General features: G+C 50.7%; 1 protein-coding gene across 1 annotated transcript in view; it reads left to right on the top strand.

The window, feature by feature from the left end:
- The window catches only part of LOC118778813 (plexin-A1-like), a 199,495-nt gene that overhangs the window by 134,011 nt on the left and 44,391 nt on the right, over positions 1–21,093 (top strand). The window contains exons 10-11 of the mRNA XM_036530554.1: positions 5,884–6,084; positions 19,671–19,767. Of these exons, the coding sequence (XP_036386447.1) occupies positions 5,884–6,084; positions 19,671–19,767 (298 nt within the window). The remainder of the gene's footprint in view (positions 1–5,883; positions 6,085–19,670; positions 19,768–21,093) is intronic.

The raw sequence follows: 21,093 nt of genomic DNA, 5'->3' as shown, positions 1-21,093 counted from the left end.
ACGTTACAGTTAAACATCTGGAGTGCTATAAGTAACCGCTACAGTCCAGGGTTTTTAATGGACATGCTCTTGGTTTGAGCCCCTGGAGGGGCGGTGGGGGGACTGAGAAATGGAAGGGGACAGGATTCCGGGCATGAAGGGCCGCTGACAGGAGGACTTCACTGAGGGATGTTATTTTGAAACCTCTCAAACCAGTTAATGCATATGAATGTTCCCAATTGCTCCCTCACCCTGGCTAGAGGAGAAGGAGGCAGTGAAGGATGGTCCGCTCTCTCTCCGGATAGGCAGATAGACCCTGGCTGTTCCTCTCCTCACGGCAGAGACGGAGCAGGCCTGTCCTGCCCGTGCAGTGGAGGCTTCATCTCTGTGCGTGTGCCTTGCTTTTTGTCTGATGATTCCCTGTTTGTGCTGGACTTGGAGATTATTCACAGTCTCATTCGGTGTTTTGTATGTGTGTGTGTCTGTGTGTGTGTCTGTTTGTGTGCGTGCGTGTTTGTGTGTGAGTGTGTGTGTCTGTCTGTGTTTTTCCCCCTTGTTTAAATTTGCATTATCGGCCGTTGGGTAAATGTGGGACGGACCGGTCGTAACAGCCGGTGCGTGCAGACAGCCTGCTGGTTATGGATTCGTAACGCGTGGTGCGTCTGTGTCTGACAGCTCTCTGCAGAGCTCCGCCTAAGCCTCAGAGTTGGAGTGCTCATTTGAATATTTTCGGGTTTTTTATCTTGTGAATCTCGCTCTTCCCGGTGAATGTGCTTGACTCGTGTTAAAAGGTGTTCTGCTCACCTGTGAGGCTGGCGAATCTGATTTTTCCACAGATGCTCGATGCTCAGGGAAGATAGCAGCAAGGCTCAAAGTGAGGGGATGAAGGGAGATATGGAGAAGTATGATTTATGATAATGCGGACCCGCCTCTTTGTGTTTGGTGGCACTTGATGCAACCTAAGGGAGTTACCAATGCTGTTATGAAAATAAAAATTCTGGCATAAAATAATTTTTCTTCTTCTCCGTCCTCTTCCTCGTCTTCTAATACTATTATTACTATTAATACTATAATTTTGTTTTTTGCTGAGCATACTCTTCCTCTTCATCTTGTCGTAGTGTATCTTGGGAAAGTCCGATCGGCTCATGTCAAACTGACAAAGCTATAAATGATGTCAGCAGGAGGAGGCACCTGCAGTCGGCCTTGTGTCCTCTCTCCTTCCTGTCTGAACCAGCCAGCCGGCCCTCCCTGGCCCCAGGGTTTCCTCCTTCGATAGGCCCCCTTTCTCTGTGAGCTTTGATCGGACGTCACCTGCCCAGCTGTCACCCGGTGTAAGCCGATTCATCACCCGCGACCTCTGACCTTCCCCCTGCGCTCGCGGCCGGTTTGGCACCGCGGATGGTGCGGCCGCAGCGTGCGGCGTGTCGCACCGCTGGCTGCCTCGCGGCCGGGCCCGCGTCGGCGCGAGGGTACCGTTAGCGTGTCAGAGAGCAGCAGCTGCCGCTGCCGCCGCAGACGAGAGGCGGCGGCCTTCTCCTGAGCGCTGGCTCGGCTGCGCTGTTTGCGACGTGCTCCTGTCAGAGCGTCGGGACTGCAAATCCCACGATGCCCCGCCTCCCGTCGGGGGGGGGGGGGCGACACAACAGCAGTCATTTGCTAGCCGAGAGGGTTTGTAGCTGAAGGCGGCATTTGAAGAAAACAAACACGGAGAAACCAAGCAGAGGCAGCTGGGCTCTGTGATGGGGGAGTGTTGGACTCCCTCCACACACTGCAGTGAGAGTGTTTATCTGTCTGTACTCTGTTTCGCTTCCAGCTTGTTTGTGTTCGGAGAGAGCTGTGGATTTTTGGTCGTTTTGGACTTGGCTTCGGTTGTTTGTATTTTCAGGGATGACTGGCTGTTAAAAAAAAAAAGAAAAAGAAAAAGAAAAACCTAGCTTGGTCAGGTTACCCAAAGTAATGACTTTCAAGTCTTAAAGAAAAATAAAATGTATTTTTGGCATAATTAGAGTGTGTGAACTCCGCTCCTCACGGTATAGCCGCTCTGCTGGTCTCCATCGTGCGTCTGGGGCTCTGCTTTCAGTCTCCTTGTGCTGTAAACATCTCTTTAAAAGCGCCTCTTTCCCAGGAACTCCCACCGGGGGTTTGTGGCTTCTGAAGAAATGCTGACCCATCCTCTGTGGGGCGGCCCGAAAGCCTCTCTTAGTGAGAACCTGGCCTCACCTCAACCCTGCCTCAGCGGAGGCCCCGGGAGATTTCTGGAAGCAATAACCCCAATTGCCAGCTCTTGAAAGGCGTGTTTTTTTTTCTCCTTTTTTTCCTTCAAAAGAAAAGAAAAAGCCAGAGAAACTTCAAAAGAATCCCATTGCTAAAATATTGTTTCATTGTTGTCTGCGGTTTGTAGTAAAAAGCCGTCCACCCGTTCTGACACCTGTCGGGGCTTTTGATGGTGTGATTCCTCCGTCAGTCGGCCTTTGTCATCTCTCTCTCCGAGTCTCAGAGGTCTCCACTCAGGCTGATGGGAGATGGGATAGCAGGTCTTCAGAGGAAGGTGTTCTGGTCGTTCTCTGAGCGGTCAGGGATGATGCACAGAACCTGTGGTTCAGACCGATGGTGTCACATCCGAGGAAGGTTTGGCAGGGAGACGCAGTGCTGAGACCCAGGATCTGGTTCTTCAGAATCCGAGAGACAGGAGCTGGTGGGCCCACGCCTTCCTCAGACAGGTGCTTGGCTGGTTCTGTGTTTTTGCGGTCCGTTTCGTGAGCCTCCTGCACAGGTGCGACTTCAGATCCAGCGAAGCGTTTCAGAACCGGACAGCCGTCTGGCAGTCCTTTGCATTCCTGATCACAATAGTTTCTCTCTTATCAAGCCCGGCTGGTTGCTTGGCTTGGTTGCTGGGCTGGCAGTCCAGGCAACAGAAGAATCACATTCTTTTTTCCCCCTCAACTCCTAAATCCAGTAGTGCATATACTGAAGGTGAATCCTGGGACCGCGTCTCTCTCTCTCTCTCTCTCTCTCTCTCTCTCTCTCTCACACTCACACACACACACACACACACACACACACACACACACACAGCCTGCCCCTGCTGGTCGAAGGTGGTATTACACCCTGAGAGCAGCGCTGACACTGTCTGCCCGGTGGTGATGGAGACAGATTGGGGGAGGCCAGGGGGAGCGCTGAGCGGGACGGCTGCCATCATTGAAGCGCACGCCTCATTGCTCTCTGCTGCACCGCGGCCCACGGGTGGACGGGGTGGAGTTTGAGACCCGCCACCGCTAGATGCAAACATGTGAGCCTGGACATGAAACTGCATTGTCATCAGACAGCATCTCCAAAGATGAAATTAGCACAGTATGTTACTGTAAGCTGTGTGTCCTAAGAAGCTATGCTGAAATCCAACTCTGATTCAGCCATAGAAACAGGAAGTCACATGTCCGATCTGACTCAGCATAGTGCTAGGCTTAGCGTCACATCACAGTAATGTTATCTGAGCTTTTGCCCTATCAGTGGAAAAGTGTATACCATACCTTCAGAGCTGGCAGAATCTAATTTAGTGCTTTCTGTTTAGAGTTGGTTGATATTATGTTTATTTTTTCTTGTTCTGTCTTCATTACAAGCTCAAGGCAATTAATTAACTTTGTTGTCAATTATATGAGGTTTGTCCTCTTCCCATTGTTTGTGATAATTGATCTCCATTTTAATCCCTCAAAGTGATAATTTGTTCTCTGCGCTCATTCACTCACTTTGCACAATGGCAGGAGAATAGATATTTCTCACTTTCATTATGTCTGATGTTTCCCCTCTTCAGATTGCAATACCAGTTCATTACCTGCACATAATCTAATCTAACCAAAACAAAGAAACAAATCAAGTCAAAGTTTTGTAGTATCTTTGGCTCTTTATAGTTTTACTGTTCTTTTATAACACAGAGAACTGCCTTTGATGACACATCCGTGAATGCATCATAAAGCATTCGGTACAGCCTCATAACAACCATGCATAAAACTTAAATTATGCATAATGTCATCATCTGAAACACATTTGACGTGAAGATGAAGCCTGATTCAGGTTTGCATACATACCATGTAGACATAAAGCATGCGTGGTCATTTAGCACTGGTTCTTAAAACTATTCCATAACAGTAGTTAAGTATGCACAATGATGTGATGCTTTAAAATTGAAATTTTAGCAAGTAGCAAGTTGCATAGCTGACTATGAGTTATTGGTCAAATCATCATAATCTTGTAGTGAACACAACTGTGACATTTTTGGTTGCCTTTGGTTGACTAGGTCTAATATGAATTGCTTTTATATAGGTCTTATAAAAACATACATATATGTAACGCGAACTATATAGATACTATTATATAGGTATGATCATGTAACTGTTACAGAGCATGGAAAATTTATCCTGAGAAGTGTTTATAAAGGTGTTATATGTCTACATAGGACGAGTAACACGCAGTTGTGACCAAAAGGAAGTGTATCTGAATATAAGCGATGTGTTGGTTGGCCTCAGACAGGGCATATCAATTTCTGCCTTTGTCTTTTGTATGCCTGCCGAGTCCCTACAGCTGAGACACAATCAAACCTTCCTGCTTGTGATAAATCACAGGTATGAAACAGTCGGTATGAGAGGCGGCGAGGCCTGGCTGATACACATCAGCGCGGAGAATTTCAGCACGCAGTGTTTGTTCAGCAAAACAGCGGTGAGAGCGATCGAGAGGGGTATTAATGAGGGCAAGGCGATCCGTGGCAATTAAATTTGCAGCACAAAGGAACACAGCGTTGTCACAGAGAGCCGCGCTCGTTCACCAGCTCGGTGTATTTGTTTATATCGGGGCTCTCATTATTTGTCACAGTAAGCTTCGGTCTCTCTGTGGAGCTGTGTGCGCCGCTGACCTGGGATCAGTTTTAACTGGCAGGGAAGTCTCACAGCCCTGCTGCTTATGGGAGATGGAGTTCAGAGCTGTGTTAGCCCCTGACATCACACTCCCACCAGCCAATCAGTGTAGAGGCTCAGTGTTCTGCCCCATCAGCCCCATCGTGGCCATGTTTCCCCCCATGGACCCCCCCCCCATGTGCTGATTAGTTTGGGCTTGCTTTGAGGGCAGGCTGCTGTGGGAAAGATGGCGTGGGCTCAGCAGTTCAGTGGGGTGAAGCCTGAGGAAACATTATCACTGTGCTGCAGGTGACCTGTTGCAGTCTGGCCCTGGAAACACCAACTACCTCTGCTTAAAAAAAGGCGTGTCAGTCAGCTGTTTCTAATGCCTTATGGCATCACTTATAGTCGCAGTGATTCACACAATAGAGCTGTATAGCAAGTATGGCAGTAATGATTCAGCGTCTGTACGGCTATATGCCCAACCCTGTTGAACACAGTTTCTGTTAGTCGCCCTGGACAAGAGCGTCTGCTAGATGAATAAATGTAAGGAGTCCCTTCACACGCAGACGCACAAGCGCACAGTAGAGTCTCGCGGAGGGCGGGGAAAACACAGGTGTTTGTGTCTGCAGTGCATTCGCTTATGAGGCAAACTGCTGCAGCAGCCAGTGAGAACTGGGGGGAGGACAGTCGTCCAGCCCAAAGACAGAGCTGTCTCTGACCGAGGGTTCCGACGAGCGGGTGGGGCGGGTGAGGAATGGTGGGACGTGGGTTCAGCGATCCTGCATATGCTTTATTCTGCACTTCTCACTTTCCTTTTGCCCCTTAACGCCCAGATTTCAGCATGCAGCGGTACAGAGGCGATGCCTGACAGCCGAGCTCTCTCTGGATGATGCAAATCCACATCTGTGTCTCATTTCTGATGCTCTTACAGGGCCCCAGTTATGCTGAATAACATCCTTTGTGTTCACATCATCAAAATAACCCTAAACTTCTCTCTCCCTCACCCCCCCCCATGCAGGACTGTCCCCAGATCCTGCCCTCCACGCAGATCTACATCCCTGTGGGCGTGACCAAGCCCATCACCCTGTCGGCCCGGAACCTTCCGCAGCCCCAGTCTGGCCAGCGGAACTATGAGTGCATCTTCCACATCCAGGGCACGGTACACAGTGTCACCGCCCTGCGCTTCAACAGCTCCAGCATCCAGTGTCAGAAGACCACGGTGAGTGCCTAAACCCCCCCCCCCCCCCCCAAACACACGCACCTCCGCCCCGCCCCGCCTGCCCCGCCCTGGGGGCCCTGTCCTGCCAGGGGGCGGTGTCTGTGCGCTGCCTCGGGTCCCACACAGGCCACGCCGATGTTAGCAGGCACGGCTTCAGCTTAGATGCACAGTGCAGCACCCGCTGTAGCTGAAGCTGTAGATCTAGCTGAGATACAAGATACCGTGCTTAGCTGTTTGGCTGAGCTCAGATAAGGCTCTGCTGTGTTAGCGGACATGGGTGTGGACTTGCAGCTCGCATGCAGGAATCGTCTGTGTGCTTTTCACCGCAGTGTGAGGATGGAGAGTTAGGAAATGGGTGTTCTGTTTGCTCAGATAACAAAGGTGTGGATGCCTGAAAGAGCTGGAGTGTACTGCGTTACTGAGTGATTACAGTCCCTTAATTTCCTTTCCTGTGCGAGTCCTCAGATCGCGGAAAGACCCGAATTCAATGTGCTTTTTCTGTTTGGACTGAGGTTTAAAAAAAAAAAAAAAAAACACAGCCAAAAATTGTTATTGCAGCGATTTTGAAAGGAAGGGCTTGGATGGCTTGTTTTTCTCAGCGCCTGCTCACCACATCCCGATGCAGATAATATCTGCCTTCATCTCCTTGCCTGTTTGGAAGGAAACTTGCCTCTCAGTGCCATGTGGATGAGAGTGAAAACGGGAAAAAAAGAGGAAAGAGAACATTCTCTTCCTCCTTTTGAGTTTCTCCTGAGCACTGCGTCACCCTCTCCCGGGCCCGGTCACGGCGGGAGAATCCTGCTATCCAAGCTGATGCTCCCGCAGCCCATGATTGGCCAGAGCTCTATCCTGCAGGCCGGGATTGGCCAGAGCACTCTCCCGCAGCCCGCGATTGGCCAGAGCTCTCAGGGTTCGCCGCGGGGTCTCTGTCTGCAGGTTCCATTTCTGGGATAAGTACCTCTCTCAAGGGTACAGCAGCAGTGCCCCAGCTGGGAGTTGAACCTGCTCCTTACCACTACACTACACTGCCACCCCTTTCCTCTTGTTCATTTCCTCTTCCTGTTTCCCCTCTCTGCCCACCTCACCCCCCCATGGTCGCCTGTTGGATTCCCTGATTCGGTTGCAGGTCCGGCCTCTGATTGGCCATCCCTCTTTACACCAGCATCCTTTCTTTCCCTCTCCCCATCCAGTCAAACATTTCCTGTCCCCAGCCGCGGCAGTTTGTCAGACAGCCTTTGTCACATTCGGAAGTTTAAAGGCTCATTTTCCGCAGCGTGTACGAGCGGAGACTGCGTTCCGGGACCCGGTGTGTCGGTACGGCGCGGACGTGAGCGAGCTCTTAGTGCCGTTACTCACCTCCGCCTGAATGGGCGAGTGCGTAACGCGCCTCAACACAGCGGTTGTTACGCCGCACGGCGTGTGTGGCAGCCGCTGGATGGCATGTTTGGCAGCCGCCAGACGGCGTCTTTGGCGGCCGCCTGCCGCCACCCCGTGGTCTTCATCGATGAACGCTGTGGAGCACTGAGCTCCGCCGAGAGGGAGCTAATTACACAGGGACAGCGGCGTCTCGCCAAAGAAGCACTTATTGACTGCCGTTGCGGCCATTTCAAATAAACAGCGATGAGACTCGGACTCTGTGCGTTTTCTCCATCTGTTATCAATAGCAGAGGCGGTGGCTTTATCACTGAGGGGTATAGGCTTCACAGTTAGCCTTAGTTTGAAGCCATAGCATGAGCGTAGCATAAAATCCCCACTGTAGAGTCGCAGTGAAGGTGATACATTATGGTATTTATGTGTTTAGCATTAAGAACAACCATTGTGTGCAAATTGTGTACAGTCCTATCCATTTATACTGCTGGGTATATATGCAAGCAGTGTAGCAGTACCACAGCATTGCTGTAAGATGTAGACTAAGTCAAGTTCTTGACCTCTTCTCATTGCTGTTTTGTAATGGTTTTGTATGGGTCGTCCCACGTGAGATGGGACCAACTTTGGCAAAACCCTCAGGAGTTACTTACCAATATTTGCACAATATTTTTCACCAATATCGTGAATAATTTTTGAAATATGGGTAACTGAAGCCTTCTCTGCCTCCCCATTCTTTGGTTAAGATGTTGGAAGTTTTTTTTTTTTTTTTTTAACGCAAGATGCATCCATGTCATAAAATCCCCCGCTTTGCCCTCGGGCATTATTGGCCTTTGAGGTTTGTTGGGAATTTATTTACATTAGTTTATCAAATGAGGTCCCGGCTAAAGCCCTTTTCATTTCACACTCCTTCACGCTGATTCGTGCTCCCTGCTGTCCGTCTCCCTGTGTGGTGCTTTAGCTGATACGGCCCACAGTAAAGGTCTTCTCCACGGTGCACCAATCAGACAATGGCTGAAAGCACTGAAGTGCTGAAACGCACAGGGAAATGCAGCACAAACAGCTGTTTGATCACCCGATTAGCTGTGAACGACGGTGTTTCGGTAGAGCAAAGCCTCCGGTCTTTTCCTCAGTGGTGTTTGGGGTCGTGTTTTCAGAGGTTCAGGGGGAGACCTGCTTATCTAACAGGCTGAATATACTCTGATATGCGCTGCGCTGGGAGATCATAAGATGGTTAATTGATATTGGATTTAAAAAAAAGAAAGATGTAGGGGGGAAGAAAAGACTGATGAGTGTGTGGAGAGAGGGACAGCGAGGAGAGCTTCCTGCTAATCGATTGAATAAACAAGAGGGTGGTAATCCAGACTTTAGCCCACTCTGAACTCCGGTGTGCGGCCGGTGTATTGTTCAGTGTATTACCCACCAGCCAGGTCTCAATGGGGGGGAGAGAGAAGGAGAGAGAGGCTGCATTCATCTGTCTGTTTACCCTGTGGAGAAGGGCTGCATCCGAGACAGTCTCTCTCCCCCTCTCTCTCTACATGCAATGGGCTGAGCTCTTTCCAGCTCTGTATGTGTATGTGTGAGTGAGTCAGTGTGCATACATGTGTTAGACAGCACACCAGTAAGGAGACGCAGCACCCAGCGCAATGCCTCGCAAAAGGCTAGCTTACTCGTCAGCTGGGCTGGGTTGGCTGGCTGTTCAGTAACGCATCCACGGCCAGCCGATGTTAGTCAGCCGTTTGCATAAACAGGGAGAAGCTGAGTTAAATCTGCACTTTTGCTCAGGAAGCACTGGGCTCTCGCCATGTGAGTATATGCAGACACTGCGCCTTCAGAGACCCGCGGTGTAGCCAGTCAGAAGATACCCCGGTCCTTGAGAGAAAACAAACGAGCATGCAGATGGAGTCTTAGACCCACAGCGTACCCGAGACCCCCGCTGCCTCCGTACTGGAGTGAGATGTCTTTATCACAGAGTGCCACGAGGCGGTCCGCTAGCCTGATCCCCTCAGAAAGGAAGAGAGGGGCCAGGACTCTCTCCCTGTGCCAGAGAGCGGTGTAATTAGGCCCGTTTTCTCCCGAAGAGCCCGGCACCGAAACGTGCCTGCATTGTTCTGCTTAGAGTGGCTGCCCAGATGTGGGGGGTGGAGGGGGGGCGGGGGAGATTAGGGGCGCTGCTCAGGAATGCTTTGGCTGGATATTCTGGCAGCTTTGTCCTGGGACGCGTGGGAGACGCGGTGAGGAATTTTGTGCGATTCAGTCTGCAGCGAGATTAAACAGCCAGATAAAAGTGGGCCAGCGCTGGCTTTCAGTCTTGTCGAGTGTCATGCTAACAATTCAACATGGCGTTACGTCACATGACAGGCAAGACAAACCACAAAACTACATATTATGTTACATTACTGTCATTTAGCAGATGCTCTTATCCACAGTGATTTACACAGGTTACAGTTTTTAGATGTTACCCATTTGTACAGCTGGATATTTACTGAGGCGTTTCTGGATAAAGTAACTTTCCCAAGGTACAGCAAGTGGATACAGCAGCAGTGCCCCAGCGGGGAATTGAACCAGAAAACCTTTAGGTTTTCGAGCCACTATACTACACTGTTGCCCCTTCTGCCACTGCTCCCCATGACCACACGTTCGGGGATCGCCTCCCAGCCAGACCCACTTATTTGATTATTTGATCTGACGGGACCCATACGTGTCCTTTCCCTGTAGTCTTGCGTTGCTTTATGGAGAGAACCGTGGTCAGAAATGAGTGGAGTAGTGGGTGCAGTGGCCTGTGGCTCCAGGTGGGGGCGCTGTGCTTTTGCAACAGGGGCGGACGCTGGCTTCGTGATCTGCAGCGCCGGGCCGATGGGCCCGGTTTCGTTTGGGAGGAAGCAGTACAGTACCACACAGTCCCTGGCACCCGCCTAAGACAGTGGAATGAGGAGGGACAGATAATATCGCAGCCGGCTCTACACCATTACCTCCACGCTGATAAATGGCCAGCATCCTCCATCACCCTCTTCCCCTCACTTCCAGAAGGAGAAGAAAGAAAAAAAAACAGGAACGAGGAAGAAGGGAAGGGAAAAAACCCTTGTCCAGAATCTTGCGCATCTATCTTGGCGGCAGCTGTTTTTAAACCCAAACGGAGGAGTATCAGGAGAGCTTGATGGGATCCAATTAAAGCGGCCGCAGATAAAATGATGATGAATTGCAGTCGGGCGCGAGTTAGACGGCCCACTCGCATCACCGCCTGTCCCTGGACCCCGGAGGAGAGAGGGGGGAGAGGGAGAAGAGCGGGAAGAGCTGAGGTCATCGAATAAGAGGAGAAATTGAGGACGTGGCTGCAGCCGGTGGTGGCGGGGGCTGGGGGGGTGCAGAGAGAGACGGCGGTGGTGGCCGAATCGGCCCTGCCCGCAGGGAGGTGGCGATTACCTGCTGCTCGGGTCTGATGGTGTCAAGCTCTCCTGCCGCGCGGCTCTTACCCCACAGGTCCCGGCTCAGTGAGAGAGGCGTCTGCGTTTTACCTGAGATTGTTTATTTTACCTCGTTCGCGGTGCCCAGCGTTTGAAGGTGCCCCATCAGAAATCCATTTTCCTGACCCCAGACGCCCTCTCAAACACAGCTTAGTTTCTACGGATGTGTTTTTGGGTCATTTTTTGTGGTCATGTGTTATTTGCCGTTTGGCATCGCTCGGGCAGTTATGGCTGAGGGTCCTTCAGAGGTCCCCCTTCGGATGGAGTATAGAGCTGCAGTGGGTGTGGCTCTCTCTCCAGCCCGCAGACAGGGGGCACGTCTCACAGGGGTGACCTTTGACCCTCGCGGTGCAGATACAGCCTATTTTCTGGCGTGCATGGTTGCTCCTGTGCACATCTGAGCAGCCCGGTAACACCATTGTTTAGTGAAGAGCAATGGTGGCCGATGGCTTCCATATGGGCGGTAAAACGCACTGACGCCCATTAAGACGCAGACAGTGATGGCGGTTGGCTGCAGCTCTGCCCGCCAGCGGCACCGCAGACCGGTGTAATTAGCTGTAAACACACCTCCACCACGGCGGTTTCCTTTTAAAGACGCGCGGCCTCTTCAGGGCTCCAGTGAGGAGCTGTTAATTGGACGGGTCTGTGTGGGCCCTACGTTTGAATACATTACACAGCTTCCCTGTCTGCCGCAGAGGTAGGGTCCAGCAATTCGCTCTGAGGAGGGGGCGAGGGACTGCTGAGAGGATAGCAGTGGAACCCCCCCCCCCCCCCCCCCCCCCGCCCACGGGCCCCCGCTCCTGACAGGTGAGGTGCAGCTCTGTTCCCACGCGCTGTCCCGGCTAAATAAGGATTAATTGCGACCGGGCTATCAGCATATGGCAGCCTCTCTACCCCCTCTCACCCCCCCACCCCCCACCCCCCCGGCTCGGCCGTAAAAAAACACCTCTCGTCAGGTTTATGTAAATTTCCCCCGTGGTTCGCACTCTAATTAGCTGGGATCATGTGCAAAGCTAAAAGACGACAAGTTGTCAGAAGGAGTTAGGAGAGAGGGGGAGAGCAGTCTCTCGCTTGCTGTGCGGTGGTCAAACAGCCCCCCCCCACCCCCTCCAAAATATTAGCCTGCAGTGTCGGGTAGGGAGCGGTAGCAGTGCAGTTTGCAAGAGGCTAGAGTTTTTTCCCTTCTATTTTCATGTGTTTTTTTCATCTCTAAATGGCCTCAGATAATCCCTTAACTGGCCTTTAGTAATGGAATCCTCTTCAGATCCTGCTGAATTCCCTCCCGTAATTCCAGAATGCAACACGTTGTGACCAGACGTTAATTCAATCCCTTCTGACCGTCCGCATTAATCCCGTGTAGGATTACTGGATGGTCCTGAATTGTGTGTGTGTGTGTGTGTGTGTGTGTGTGTGTGTGGTGCGTGCATGTGTGTGTATCTGTGTGTCTATCTGTGTGTGTGTGTGTGTGTGTATCTGTGTGTCTATCTGTGTGTGTGTGTGTGTGTGTCAGTATGTTGTGCTCATGCTTGTCTCTGCAGTTCATGGATAGTATCGCCCTAGCTGAGTGAAATGGAAGAGCCTTTGCTCCGCTTTGCTGCAGCGCAGCTGGTCACGCACCAGCCTCCGAGGTCGCTGCCTGGCTCTGTTTACAGTTGCCGTCAGCTTTTTGTCAGGGCCTCAGATCCGGCAGTGGCAGTATATTAGATTTCAAACAGGAAGCAAACATCACCAGAGTTCTGGTAATCAGCAGTGTATGGCCTGAGCACGTAGTATTCATCTCCATAAACAGGCCTACATCAAAGCTTTCAGATGCAGCTGAACGTAAATGTGTCTCTGTCAGAAATCTGTTTTTCAGTCTCAGGGAGGCACGATGTGCGAGCCGCCGTGAATTTGCCCTGAAAGATGAGAAAGATGTGCCGTTATGGGATGTAATGGGTGTTTGAGGAGATGAAAGAAGCGCGCTGGAAGCGTTACCTGTAACGTGCGGCACACCTGAACTGCTGTCACCGTGAACACGTCAGCAAGCGCTTCGAGCTGGGGGTGGAGTGGGACGCTGAGCGGGGAATGCTAGCCCCCGGCGAGGGTCTATTTTTGGGGTGCGCGCTCAGCTATGCTTTCAAAATGACTAATTATGTGCGTGTGACCCACACAGACGGCGTTCTTTCCCCCCAGTTTCTCCTCTGTTTCCCCCAGAACAGCAGCTGGCCCGTTTTGTGAGCATCGGCACTTTTCCGCCGGAGACTCTCTGGATCTTTTTCTGCTTCGCTCACGTCCTCCCGCTCCTCCTTGATGTATAGCGCTGTCAGTGCGAGCGGCGGAGGAATCTGGAGCGCTCTCTCCCTCCGCATGTTTAATTAATCCTTTCCAGGATCCCGGTTATTTGTTTATTTATGCCGTTTTCCCTGGAGGGATCGCTCCGCGTTTTCACGCCGCTAATTTGCGCGGCGCTGACGTCTCTGCCGGGTGGGGGGAGGTAGGGGGAGGTAGGGGGAGGTGGGAGGAGGTGGGTCATGGCCCTGGGCCGGTCCTGCTTCCTCCTCTCCTGTGTAAATAACCTTTGTGTCAGGTGGGCCTCGGTGCCATTTTAAACACGTTGCCTTTGGACGTTAGACGGCAGCGGTTAGCGGCGTGAGCCTGTCCGAAACGACAGACGTAAACCGGAGAGGAGCTGAGAGCGTACAGCTGCGCTGTACAGTGTGGAGGCAGCGCTGAGCTGTCCTGACAGGGCATTTATCAAAGAGCCATCACGTTCCGAGCCGCAGTATCCGATCCAAGCTCTGGATTTCAGCCTCTTTCCACCCATCATTGGAAATGCAGCTTGTCTCTCTCCATGTGTATACGGAGTCGGTGCGGTGGGTCCGCTCTGTGTAAAACTAGCCTAAGGAGAGGAAGAAGGTCTGCTGACCTACTGTCTACTTCAGGGCTCTGCTAAAGCAAGGCCTTCTGAACCACTGACCCAGAGGCAGCTGCAGCAGCAGAACCAGCTCAGACCGAATCAGGTTCCTACACTCTCCAACGCTGAGGAGCAGAACCTGGGTCTTAAACAGTGTCTTCAGATACAGAAAGTGAAAGACAGAGCAGCCGAAGTTGCTTTAATAGCAGGGCTTATGAAGCACTTTGAAGAACTGACCGCCCACAGCAAAATTAGCATTATCAATATTATTTGCATTATTATCGCTGTTGTCATCTGACTGTGTTTATTTCTTTATTGATTTAGCTGACACCCTCATCCTGAGCTGTGGTGTCTGAAAGGCAACAGCCAATTCTGGCATTCAGGCTGGTTATTAATTTACCCCAGATGTGGAAACTTTTGATGGTTCAGTGGAAGTAGTTTGCCGACGCAAGGCTAAATTTCAGCTGTTCTTTTCATCTTGTGCATTTGGGATTGAAAAGCGTTACATGGAAACCATAACACAGCCTCTGGGTCCAGAGAACTTCGCCTTTGTGCTTCTATCCTTTGCTTAAGTAGAGATATTTAAGTAGAGATGTCCTTTGCTTACAGATATTAGTGTAGTATATTAGTAATATACTACCAATATTATACTAAAGTATTACTTGATAGAGATATATTATATTGATATTAATATATAAGTATAGAAATATTATTATATTATTGAGATATTGTTATATCCACGACACAGTAAAAGAAACTCTGGAGTGTGTCTGTGTGTGCCGTGATGTGTCACGGTAGGTTTTTTGTGGGCGGTTCTTTCTCGTCCGTGTGGAAGAGGAGGAATAGGTGAGATGTCCCTGGAAGCCCTCTCTGGTGTCCCGGGATCTCCACCCTCTTGCCTTGGAGTTGGGGACAAACAGCTGCAAACACGGCCGACAGGAACCGGTTTCCAGGGGGAGGCGTTGACGGGGTACTCGCTTCATCAGCTGACTTCCTGTGGACAGCGGCTGATTTCTAGATTGCACTAACGAGGCGCCGCTGCAAATGCTAATGAGCTAATCTGATAAATAATATTTACTTCACAGGAACTGGGCTGTGTGCGCGCAGTGCAGGCTGTGTACGGGCTGAATTCCCCAGTGGGCTGAGATCCAAAGGCTTTTCCTTGCAGACAGGCCTGTGCTGCGTAACTCGCTTTCAGAGAGCAGGCAAACGGGTGTAATGAGTGAAATCTGCATAAGCATGCCTTTCTCTGCTTCTCTCTGCTTTCCAAGAGGCGAAAAATAAAGATTCAGCACAGAGGGAGGGAGGGAGAACATGAATTAGGTCAGCAGTGGTTTGTTGCTCACCTCTTGGTTTACTTGGAGCTGTGTGTGTGTGTGTGTGTGTGTGTGTGTACACTGTTGTCTCTTCAGAGTAAAAAGTATAGGTTGTCTCTCCCTGGCTGGTAGCGTTTTCAAAAGAGCACCTCTGATGAGCTTATCAAATTATTTTTATCCAAATTGTTGCGTTTTTTAAGTACTTATATCGTTTGTGAAAATTCAAAAGGGACTGAGTTGAAAGAGTGCAGCGATGTTGCGGGCCTCCATCGCCCCGGCGACAGCAGGATCTGTGGCGGGGGTGTGGAGCCGCAGAGCGAACGGCGGAGCGTCTCGGTGTCGCTGCTGTGTGACAGTAATCACCTGAATTAGTCATGAGCAGGTTTGTATGATGAGGAAACACAGGGTCCCGTAGCATCGCTGCTGTTGTAACCCGGGCATTCACACTGCCCCCTTTAAAGTTTAATCACGGTGGGAGGCGGTGAGGATCGTGAGACGTGTGAGAGTTTGAGGCCTCGCCCATCGCACACCAGCCCACAGGTCGCGAAAGATGCCTCGCTGGAGTCTGAGAGGGGTGGGAGGGGTGGTGTCTGACGAGCGGTGAGTGTGAGGAAGCATGAAGAGTATGCGCCTGTATCGTCTGCGCTCACAGTAAGCTGTCAGCCCCCCCCGGAGTGGCCGGGATCCGGCCCCCGCCCTCCTCAGGGCATGCTGCAAGATGTGGTGGTTCCCAGGCTTGCTGGGTGGTCTCTCTGGGGGGGTGGGGGGCTGAGTGCATGTGCTGGAAAACAGAAGACATTTGTTTACAATGGACTGATGTGAGAGGAACAGAGATGCATGCAGGGAGGTTTGGGAATGAAGAAGGACAGATGTGTGTGTGTGTGTGTGTGCACGCACGAGTATGTGTGTGTGTGTGTGTGGGGGTATGTGCGTGCGTGTGTGTGTGTTTGTGGGTATGTACATGCGTGTGTGTGTGTTTGTGGGTATGCGCGTGCGTGTGTACACTCTTTACGCCTGAGCATGCCCAGACACGCCCAACCCCACCCCCCCCCCCCCCCCTCCTCCAGCGCTGAAGGGGTTACAGCAGCGGGAAGGGTGGTGGGGGCCCGGGTCCAGGCTGCTAATAAATGTTAGGACAGCTCTGGCTGGGCGATGGGGGAGAAGACGGGAGGACCCAAATGAGACATGTCAGAGAACAAATTGAAAATGCCAATTTCACTTACTCCTCGGCATCGCTCTTCACGCCTAAATTCTGCCACTTATTTCATGTGTAAATTAATGGCCTCCACTCGGTAATTCGGATTTGCGAGCCATCTCTCTCTCTCTCTCTCTCTCTCTCTCTCTATCCGTCTCTCTCTCTCCCCATCCTCCTCTCTCTCTCTCTCTCCCCCATCCTCCTCGCTCTCCTCCTCCATGGTTATCCCCCTCTCCTGCAGACAGATATTGGAACAGAGAGGTCTGTGACGATGACAGTCCTTTAAGACACATTACCATGTTTTCTCATGCCCTGTAACGTCCTCTCCGCACACCTTTATTTTTAAATAGTGTATCTGTTGGTAACAAAGGTGTACGAAGGTTGGCCATTGCTGAAAGGACCTTTAACTGGAACGTGCAGCTCTATAAATGAGTAAATGTGTAAATGTACAGTTTGAGCATTCAGTGACACTGAGCCCCACTGAGTCTGCACTCCAGCTCTGTAAATTGTGTACAGTTTACTTTAATAATAATAATAATTAATTAATTAATTAATAATTTAATTTAATACAATGTGAGCATTCTGGCACACTGCAGGCTGCAGCTCCTGCTAAATGAATGGTTTGGAGGATAGAGTGAGAAGAGGAGGAGAATAAAAGGGCCAGGAGCAGCGTCCCCTGCCTCTGCTCTCCGGATCTTAAACTGGGCTTAACGGTGTCCAGCGCTCGGGTCACAGAATGCAGTTCAGCTGCCATTCAGTCAAGCAATCATTCCACGAACGAATTGGACAGAAACTGCCCACAAGGCTGTCTCTGTGCCCTGTGTATCGTAAGTAGAAGGCTGTTGAGTAGATTGTGTGTGTGTGTGTGAGTGTGAGTGTGAGTGTGTGTGATTGTGTATGCATACATACATTTGCATCTGTTAGTTTGTGTGTGTGCGTGTATGTGTGCTTTCTGTTACCTTGTGTCTGTGTGTGTGTGTGTGTGTGTGTGTGTGTGTGTATGTGTGTGTGTGTGTGTATATGTGTGTGTGTCTACATGTGCCTCTGTTATATTTAATACTGAACCCCTGGTTCTACTCTGTTTTAGAGTTGCTATTAATTGAGTTAATTTGTATTAAATAATCAGATTATGTGAAATAATCGGCCTGCTCGCTGCAGAGGCATGCTGGCCGGTCTCTGTGGAGCCGGAGAGGGCAGTGAGTGGAGTCTGTGACCGTGAGGGAGCTGGAGGCATGTGTTCCCCTCTCTCCTCGGCCTTTATCAGTACAGCACTCAAACTCACAGCCAGACGCCGCGTATCTGAACCGGATCACTGCTTATCAACCGTACAACAGCTCCAAAAAACCCTGCGCTCATTTCATTCTCCTAACTCAGATGGAAGAAATACGTCTGTAGAGAATTTAATGCACTGTGATAGGGCCGTGGCTGATGGTAGTGTGTGCGCGTGTGTGCGCATATGTGTGTGTGCATGCGCGTGCATGTGCGTGAGTGTGCATGTGTTTGTGTATGCGTGTGTGTGTGTGTTTCTGTGTGTGTGTGTGTTTGTGCATGCGTGTGTGTGTGTGTGTTTCTGTGTGTGTGTGTGTTTGTGTATGCGTGTGTGTGTGTTTCTGTGTGTGTGTGTGTTTGTGCATGCGTGCGTGTGTGTGTGCTTGTGTCTGTGTGTGTTTGTGCATGCGTGCGTGTGTGTGTGCTTGTGTCTGTGTGTGTTTGTGCATGCGCGTGTGTGTGTCTGGGTGCTGTGGCAGAGACACAGAGGGTTGCCTGTAGTGTGTCTGCTCCTCTCCTTCCTCTCACTCCTCCTTGGCGTATTGATCTGGCCTGGTGGCTATGACCTGCATGCTGATGGAGGAGAGAGAGAGAGAGAGAGCAAAAAGCCGCCGTATTCTCTCTAGCTAATGGAAACGGCCACGATGGAGACACAGCTTTAGAAGCATGGCTTCGGAGTGAGAGATGGGTTCATCTTTTCATTGTCAAGGTTCCTCCGCTTCGTGACTGACAGGGTATTGCAGGGAGTTGGTGTTTATGAGTTATTATATTGGATGCGTCCCTGCAGACTCGAATGGGCAGAGTTGATCCCTCGTCTGCCCAAAAACTAACCCCCCCGGGCACCCCCCACCCAGGTTGGGAACAAAGCAATTCAGGGGTCTTTGGAGGTGTGTTCTCAAAATGAAGAACAGGCCCAGGCTGGTTCAGGAAGGGGAATTTTATAACTCTGTAGTACCCCTCACATGTGACATGCAGAAGTCTACACCATCTCTATGCAATGTAAACTGTCACTGTACTCCACTGTACTCTGTACTATATGCCAAGCACTGCGTGAGTAATCTCCAGGACCATCAGCGATCTGCAGCACTGCACAGCAGAAGTCCTGACCGCTCAGATCTCCTGTCAGCGATGTGGAAGGACTCCGGATTAATCTGCGTGTCAGCTTGTGTGACACTAAGGGCATTTTACACGTGCGCGTCAGGGAAAAGAGAGCTGTTTAAGGCATATGAAGTTGTTCCCAGAATCAAACCCAGGGAAGGTGCGTGTTTGGCCGCACCAGACATTCATATACTGCATCCCCCTCAAACGCACCATCTGTTTGCGGTGTGCTTGGCACGTCAAAACTTTTATTTCCTGACAGAACTCTAAAGAGCTTTCTTGGCTCCCTCTCTCGCTATCCGTCTCTCAAACTCAAATTAAGATAAGCTTTATTAGCATGAATACACAGGTGTACAGTATTGCTAAAGCCAAATATAAATGTACATACTAAACCATTAAACTTATTAAAGTATAAATGAATACATACATAATTGGAATTTTCAGGACAGGCGGTGCTTCCTGCTTCCTCAGACTGTGTCACTCAGACACACAACCAACTGCCAAAGGGGCCGCGATTCCCTCACACAGAAGTTTTAAAAGTTTTCTCTTTCTCTCTCCATCTCTCCATCCTACACACACACACACACACACACACACACACACACACACACACACACACACAGATGTATGTGTATCTGTATGTGAGGTGATGCAGTGAAGAGTTAAGTGATGAAGTGAGGTGGAGTAGCCTTTACATGTGAGATGTGTGTCTCTGTAGGTGATGAAATGATGTCACAGGTGTCCTTTAAACACCTGCGTTACCTGGTCAGGTTCCTCAGGGGAGCTCCAGTGAGCACCTGTTACCTCAGAGGAAATAATCTGCACAGGGAAAGTGTCTGAAAGGATGAGACAGAGCAGAGAGATTAGAGCAGCCTGCAGCTGTGGGGTGCCTGCACGCGTTCAGATAGCGTGTAAAGAAAGCCGATGGCTCTGTGATGGAGATTGCTTTTGATGTGAGCTGATCTTGATTGCTCTGTGTCTTGCAGTATGACTACGAGGGCAATGACATCAGCGATCTGCCTGTGGACCTGTCTGTGGTGTGGAACGGAAACTTTGTCATTGACAACCCGTACAACATCAAAGGTAAGAACCCGCATACACATGCACACGCACACACACGTGCATACACACACACACACACACACAGACTCTTGCCACCATCACACACAAGGGCCCAGTGCATGCTGGATGTTCTCTCCTCCTCTCTTAATTGTTTTAAGCCAATCAGAGCGTTTTCCCCTCAGGCCCCTCCCCTCTCTCTGCCTGTTGGCATCACTAATGCTCATCTCTTTCGCTGCATCCGCGTAACATCGCAACTCTTAACGACGGTCCAGGGGATTCACCCACAGGAGCAAAATAAACACAGCGGGCTTAGAACCTCTCACCAAGAATATCGCATCGCCAGCAGAGACCTAATGATATCCTGTCAGTCAATAAATCAGCTATAGATTTCCTATCGGCACTCAGTGTGACAGTCTCTTGTTAGATTTTGCTATTAGCTGCACTGATTGGACACCTACAGGCTGGTACTGCCTACCACAGCCCTGCAATGTTGTGTCTTATAGCCTGTCGGAGTGTCACTGTCATCCCTCCAGAGGACTGTTGATGTCAGCTGTCACAGTCTGTGACAGGCAGGTTCACACCTGTGCAGCGGGGGCATTTCTGAGAGCCGACGGGACCCATCCCAACTGCCACACAGCATTCTCAGGGCTCAGCTGAGCTCCGCCGAAAATGTTAGATTAGGTTTAGATTGTGGTTTATCCAGGAGAGTCAATTTGTGGGAAAGATCTCTGTTGCAGTTCTTCTGTAAATCAGGAAGTCTGAAACTGAGGCTTTGTTGATGTCTCAGGTATAATTTTGCCTGCTGTTTACTGACCTAGCAAGCTTCCCAGGGCTTTGGGTGCATTGGCCTGGAAGCTCTTGCTCCAAAGGGGTTTGTGGTTTTGAGTGGAAGACGCAGGCACTATGGGAAAGGGTTTGAATACGTGCTTATAATGAAGAACTATAACGCTCTTGTGTCCATTCTCTCTGACCACACAGAGAGAGGCCTTACGGTGTGGCCAGCATTGCCTGCACCCTCCACAGTTTGCAGAAACCCACGGCTCACTGACCTTTTCAAAGAGAACCGGGAGGAGTGTACGCACACGAAGTTAATTAGCGCCGGCCGCGCGGCCTGCTTGTGGAGCTCAGAGCTACCTGTGGTGCAGTGAGCAACGCTGCGAGAGCGTGGGCCACAACACTACGCACCTGTTCGAGCGCTGAGCCGTGTTCCTGCCGGGCGGGGGTACTGGTGGCGCGCAGCAGAGTGGGGCTCGGAAGGTGACGGGTTTGAGCCCCAGAGGAGACGCCGCCGTGGTTTCGATGAGAAGGATGTTTATCCTGAATTGTCTCATTGAGCATTCAGCTGTG

Source organism: Megalops cyprinoides, chromosome 6, assembly GCF_013368585.1.
Source record: "Megalops cyprinoides isolate fMegCyp1 chromosome 6, fMegCyp1.pri, whole genome shotgun sequence".
NCBI lineage: Eukaryota > Metazoa > Chordata > Actinopteri > Elopiformes > Megalopidae > Megalops > Megalops cyprinoides.
The sequence above is the reverse complement of the archived record's forward strand: the minus strand, read 5'-3'. Positions and strand labels throughout refer to the sequence as shown.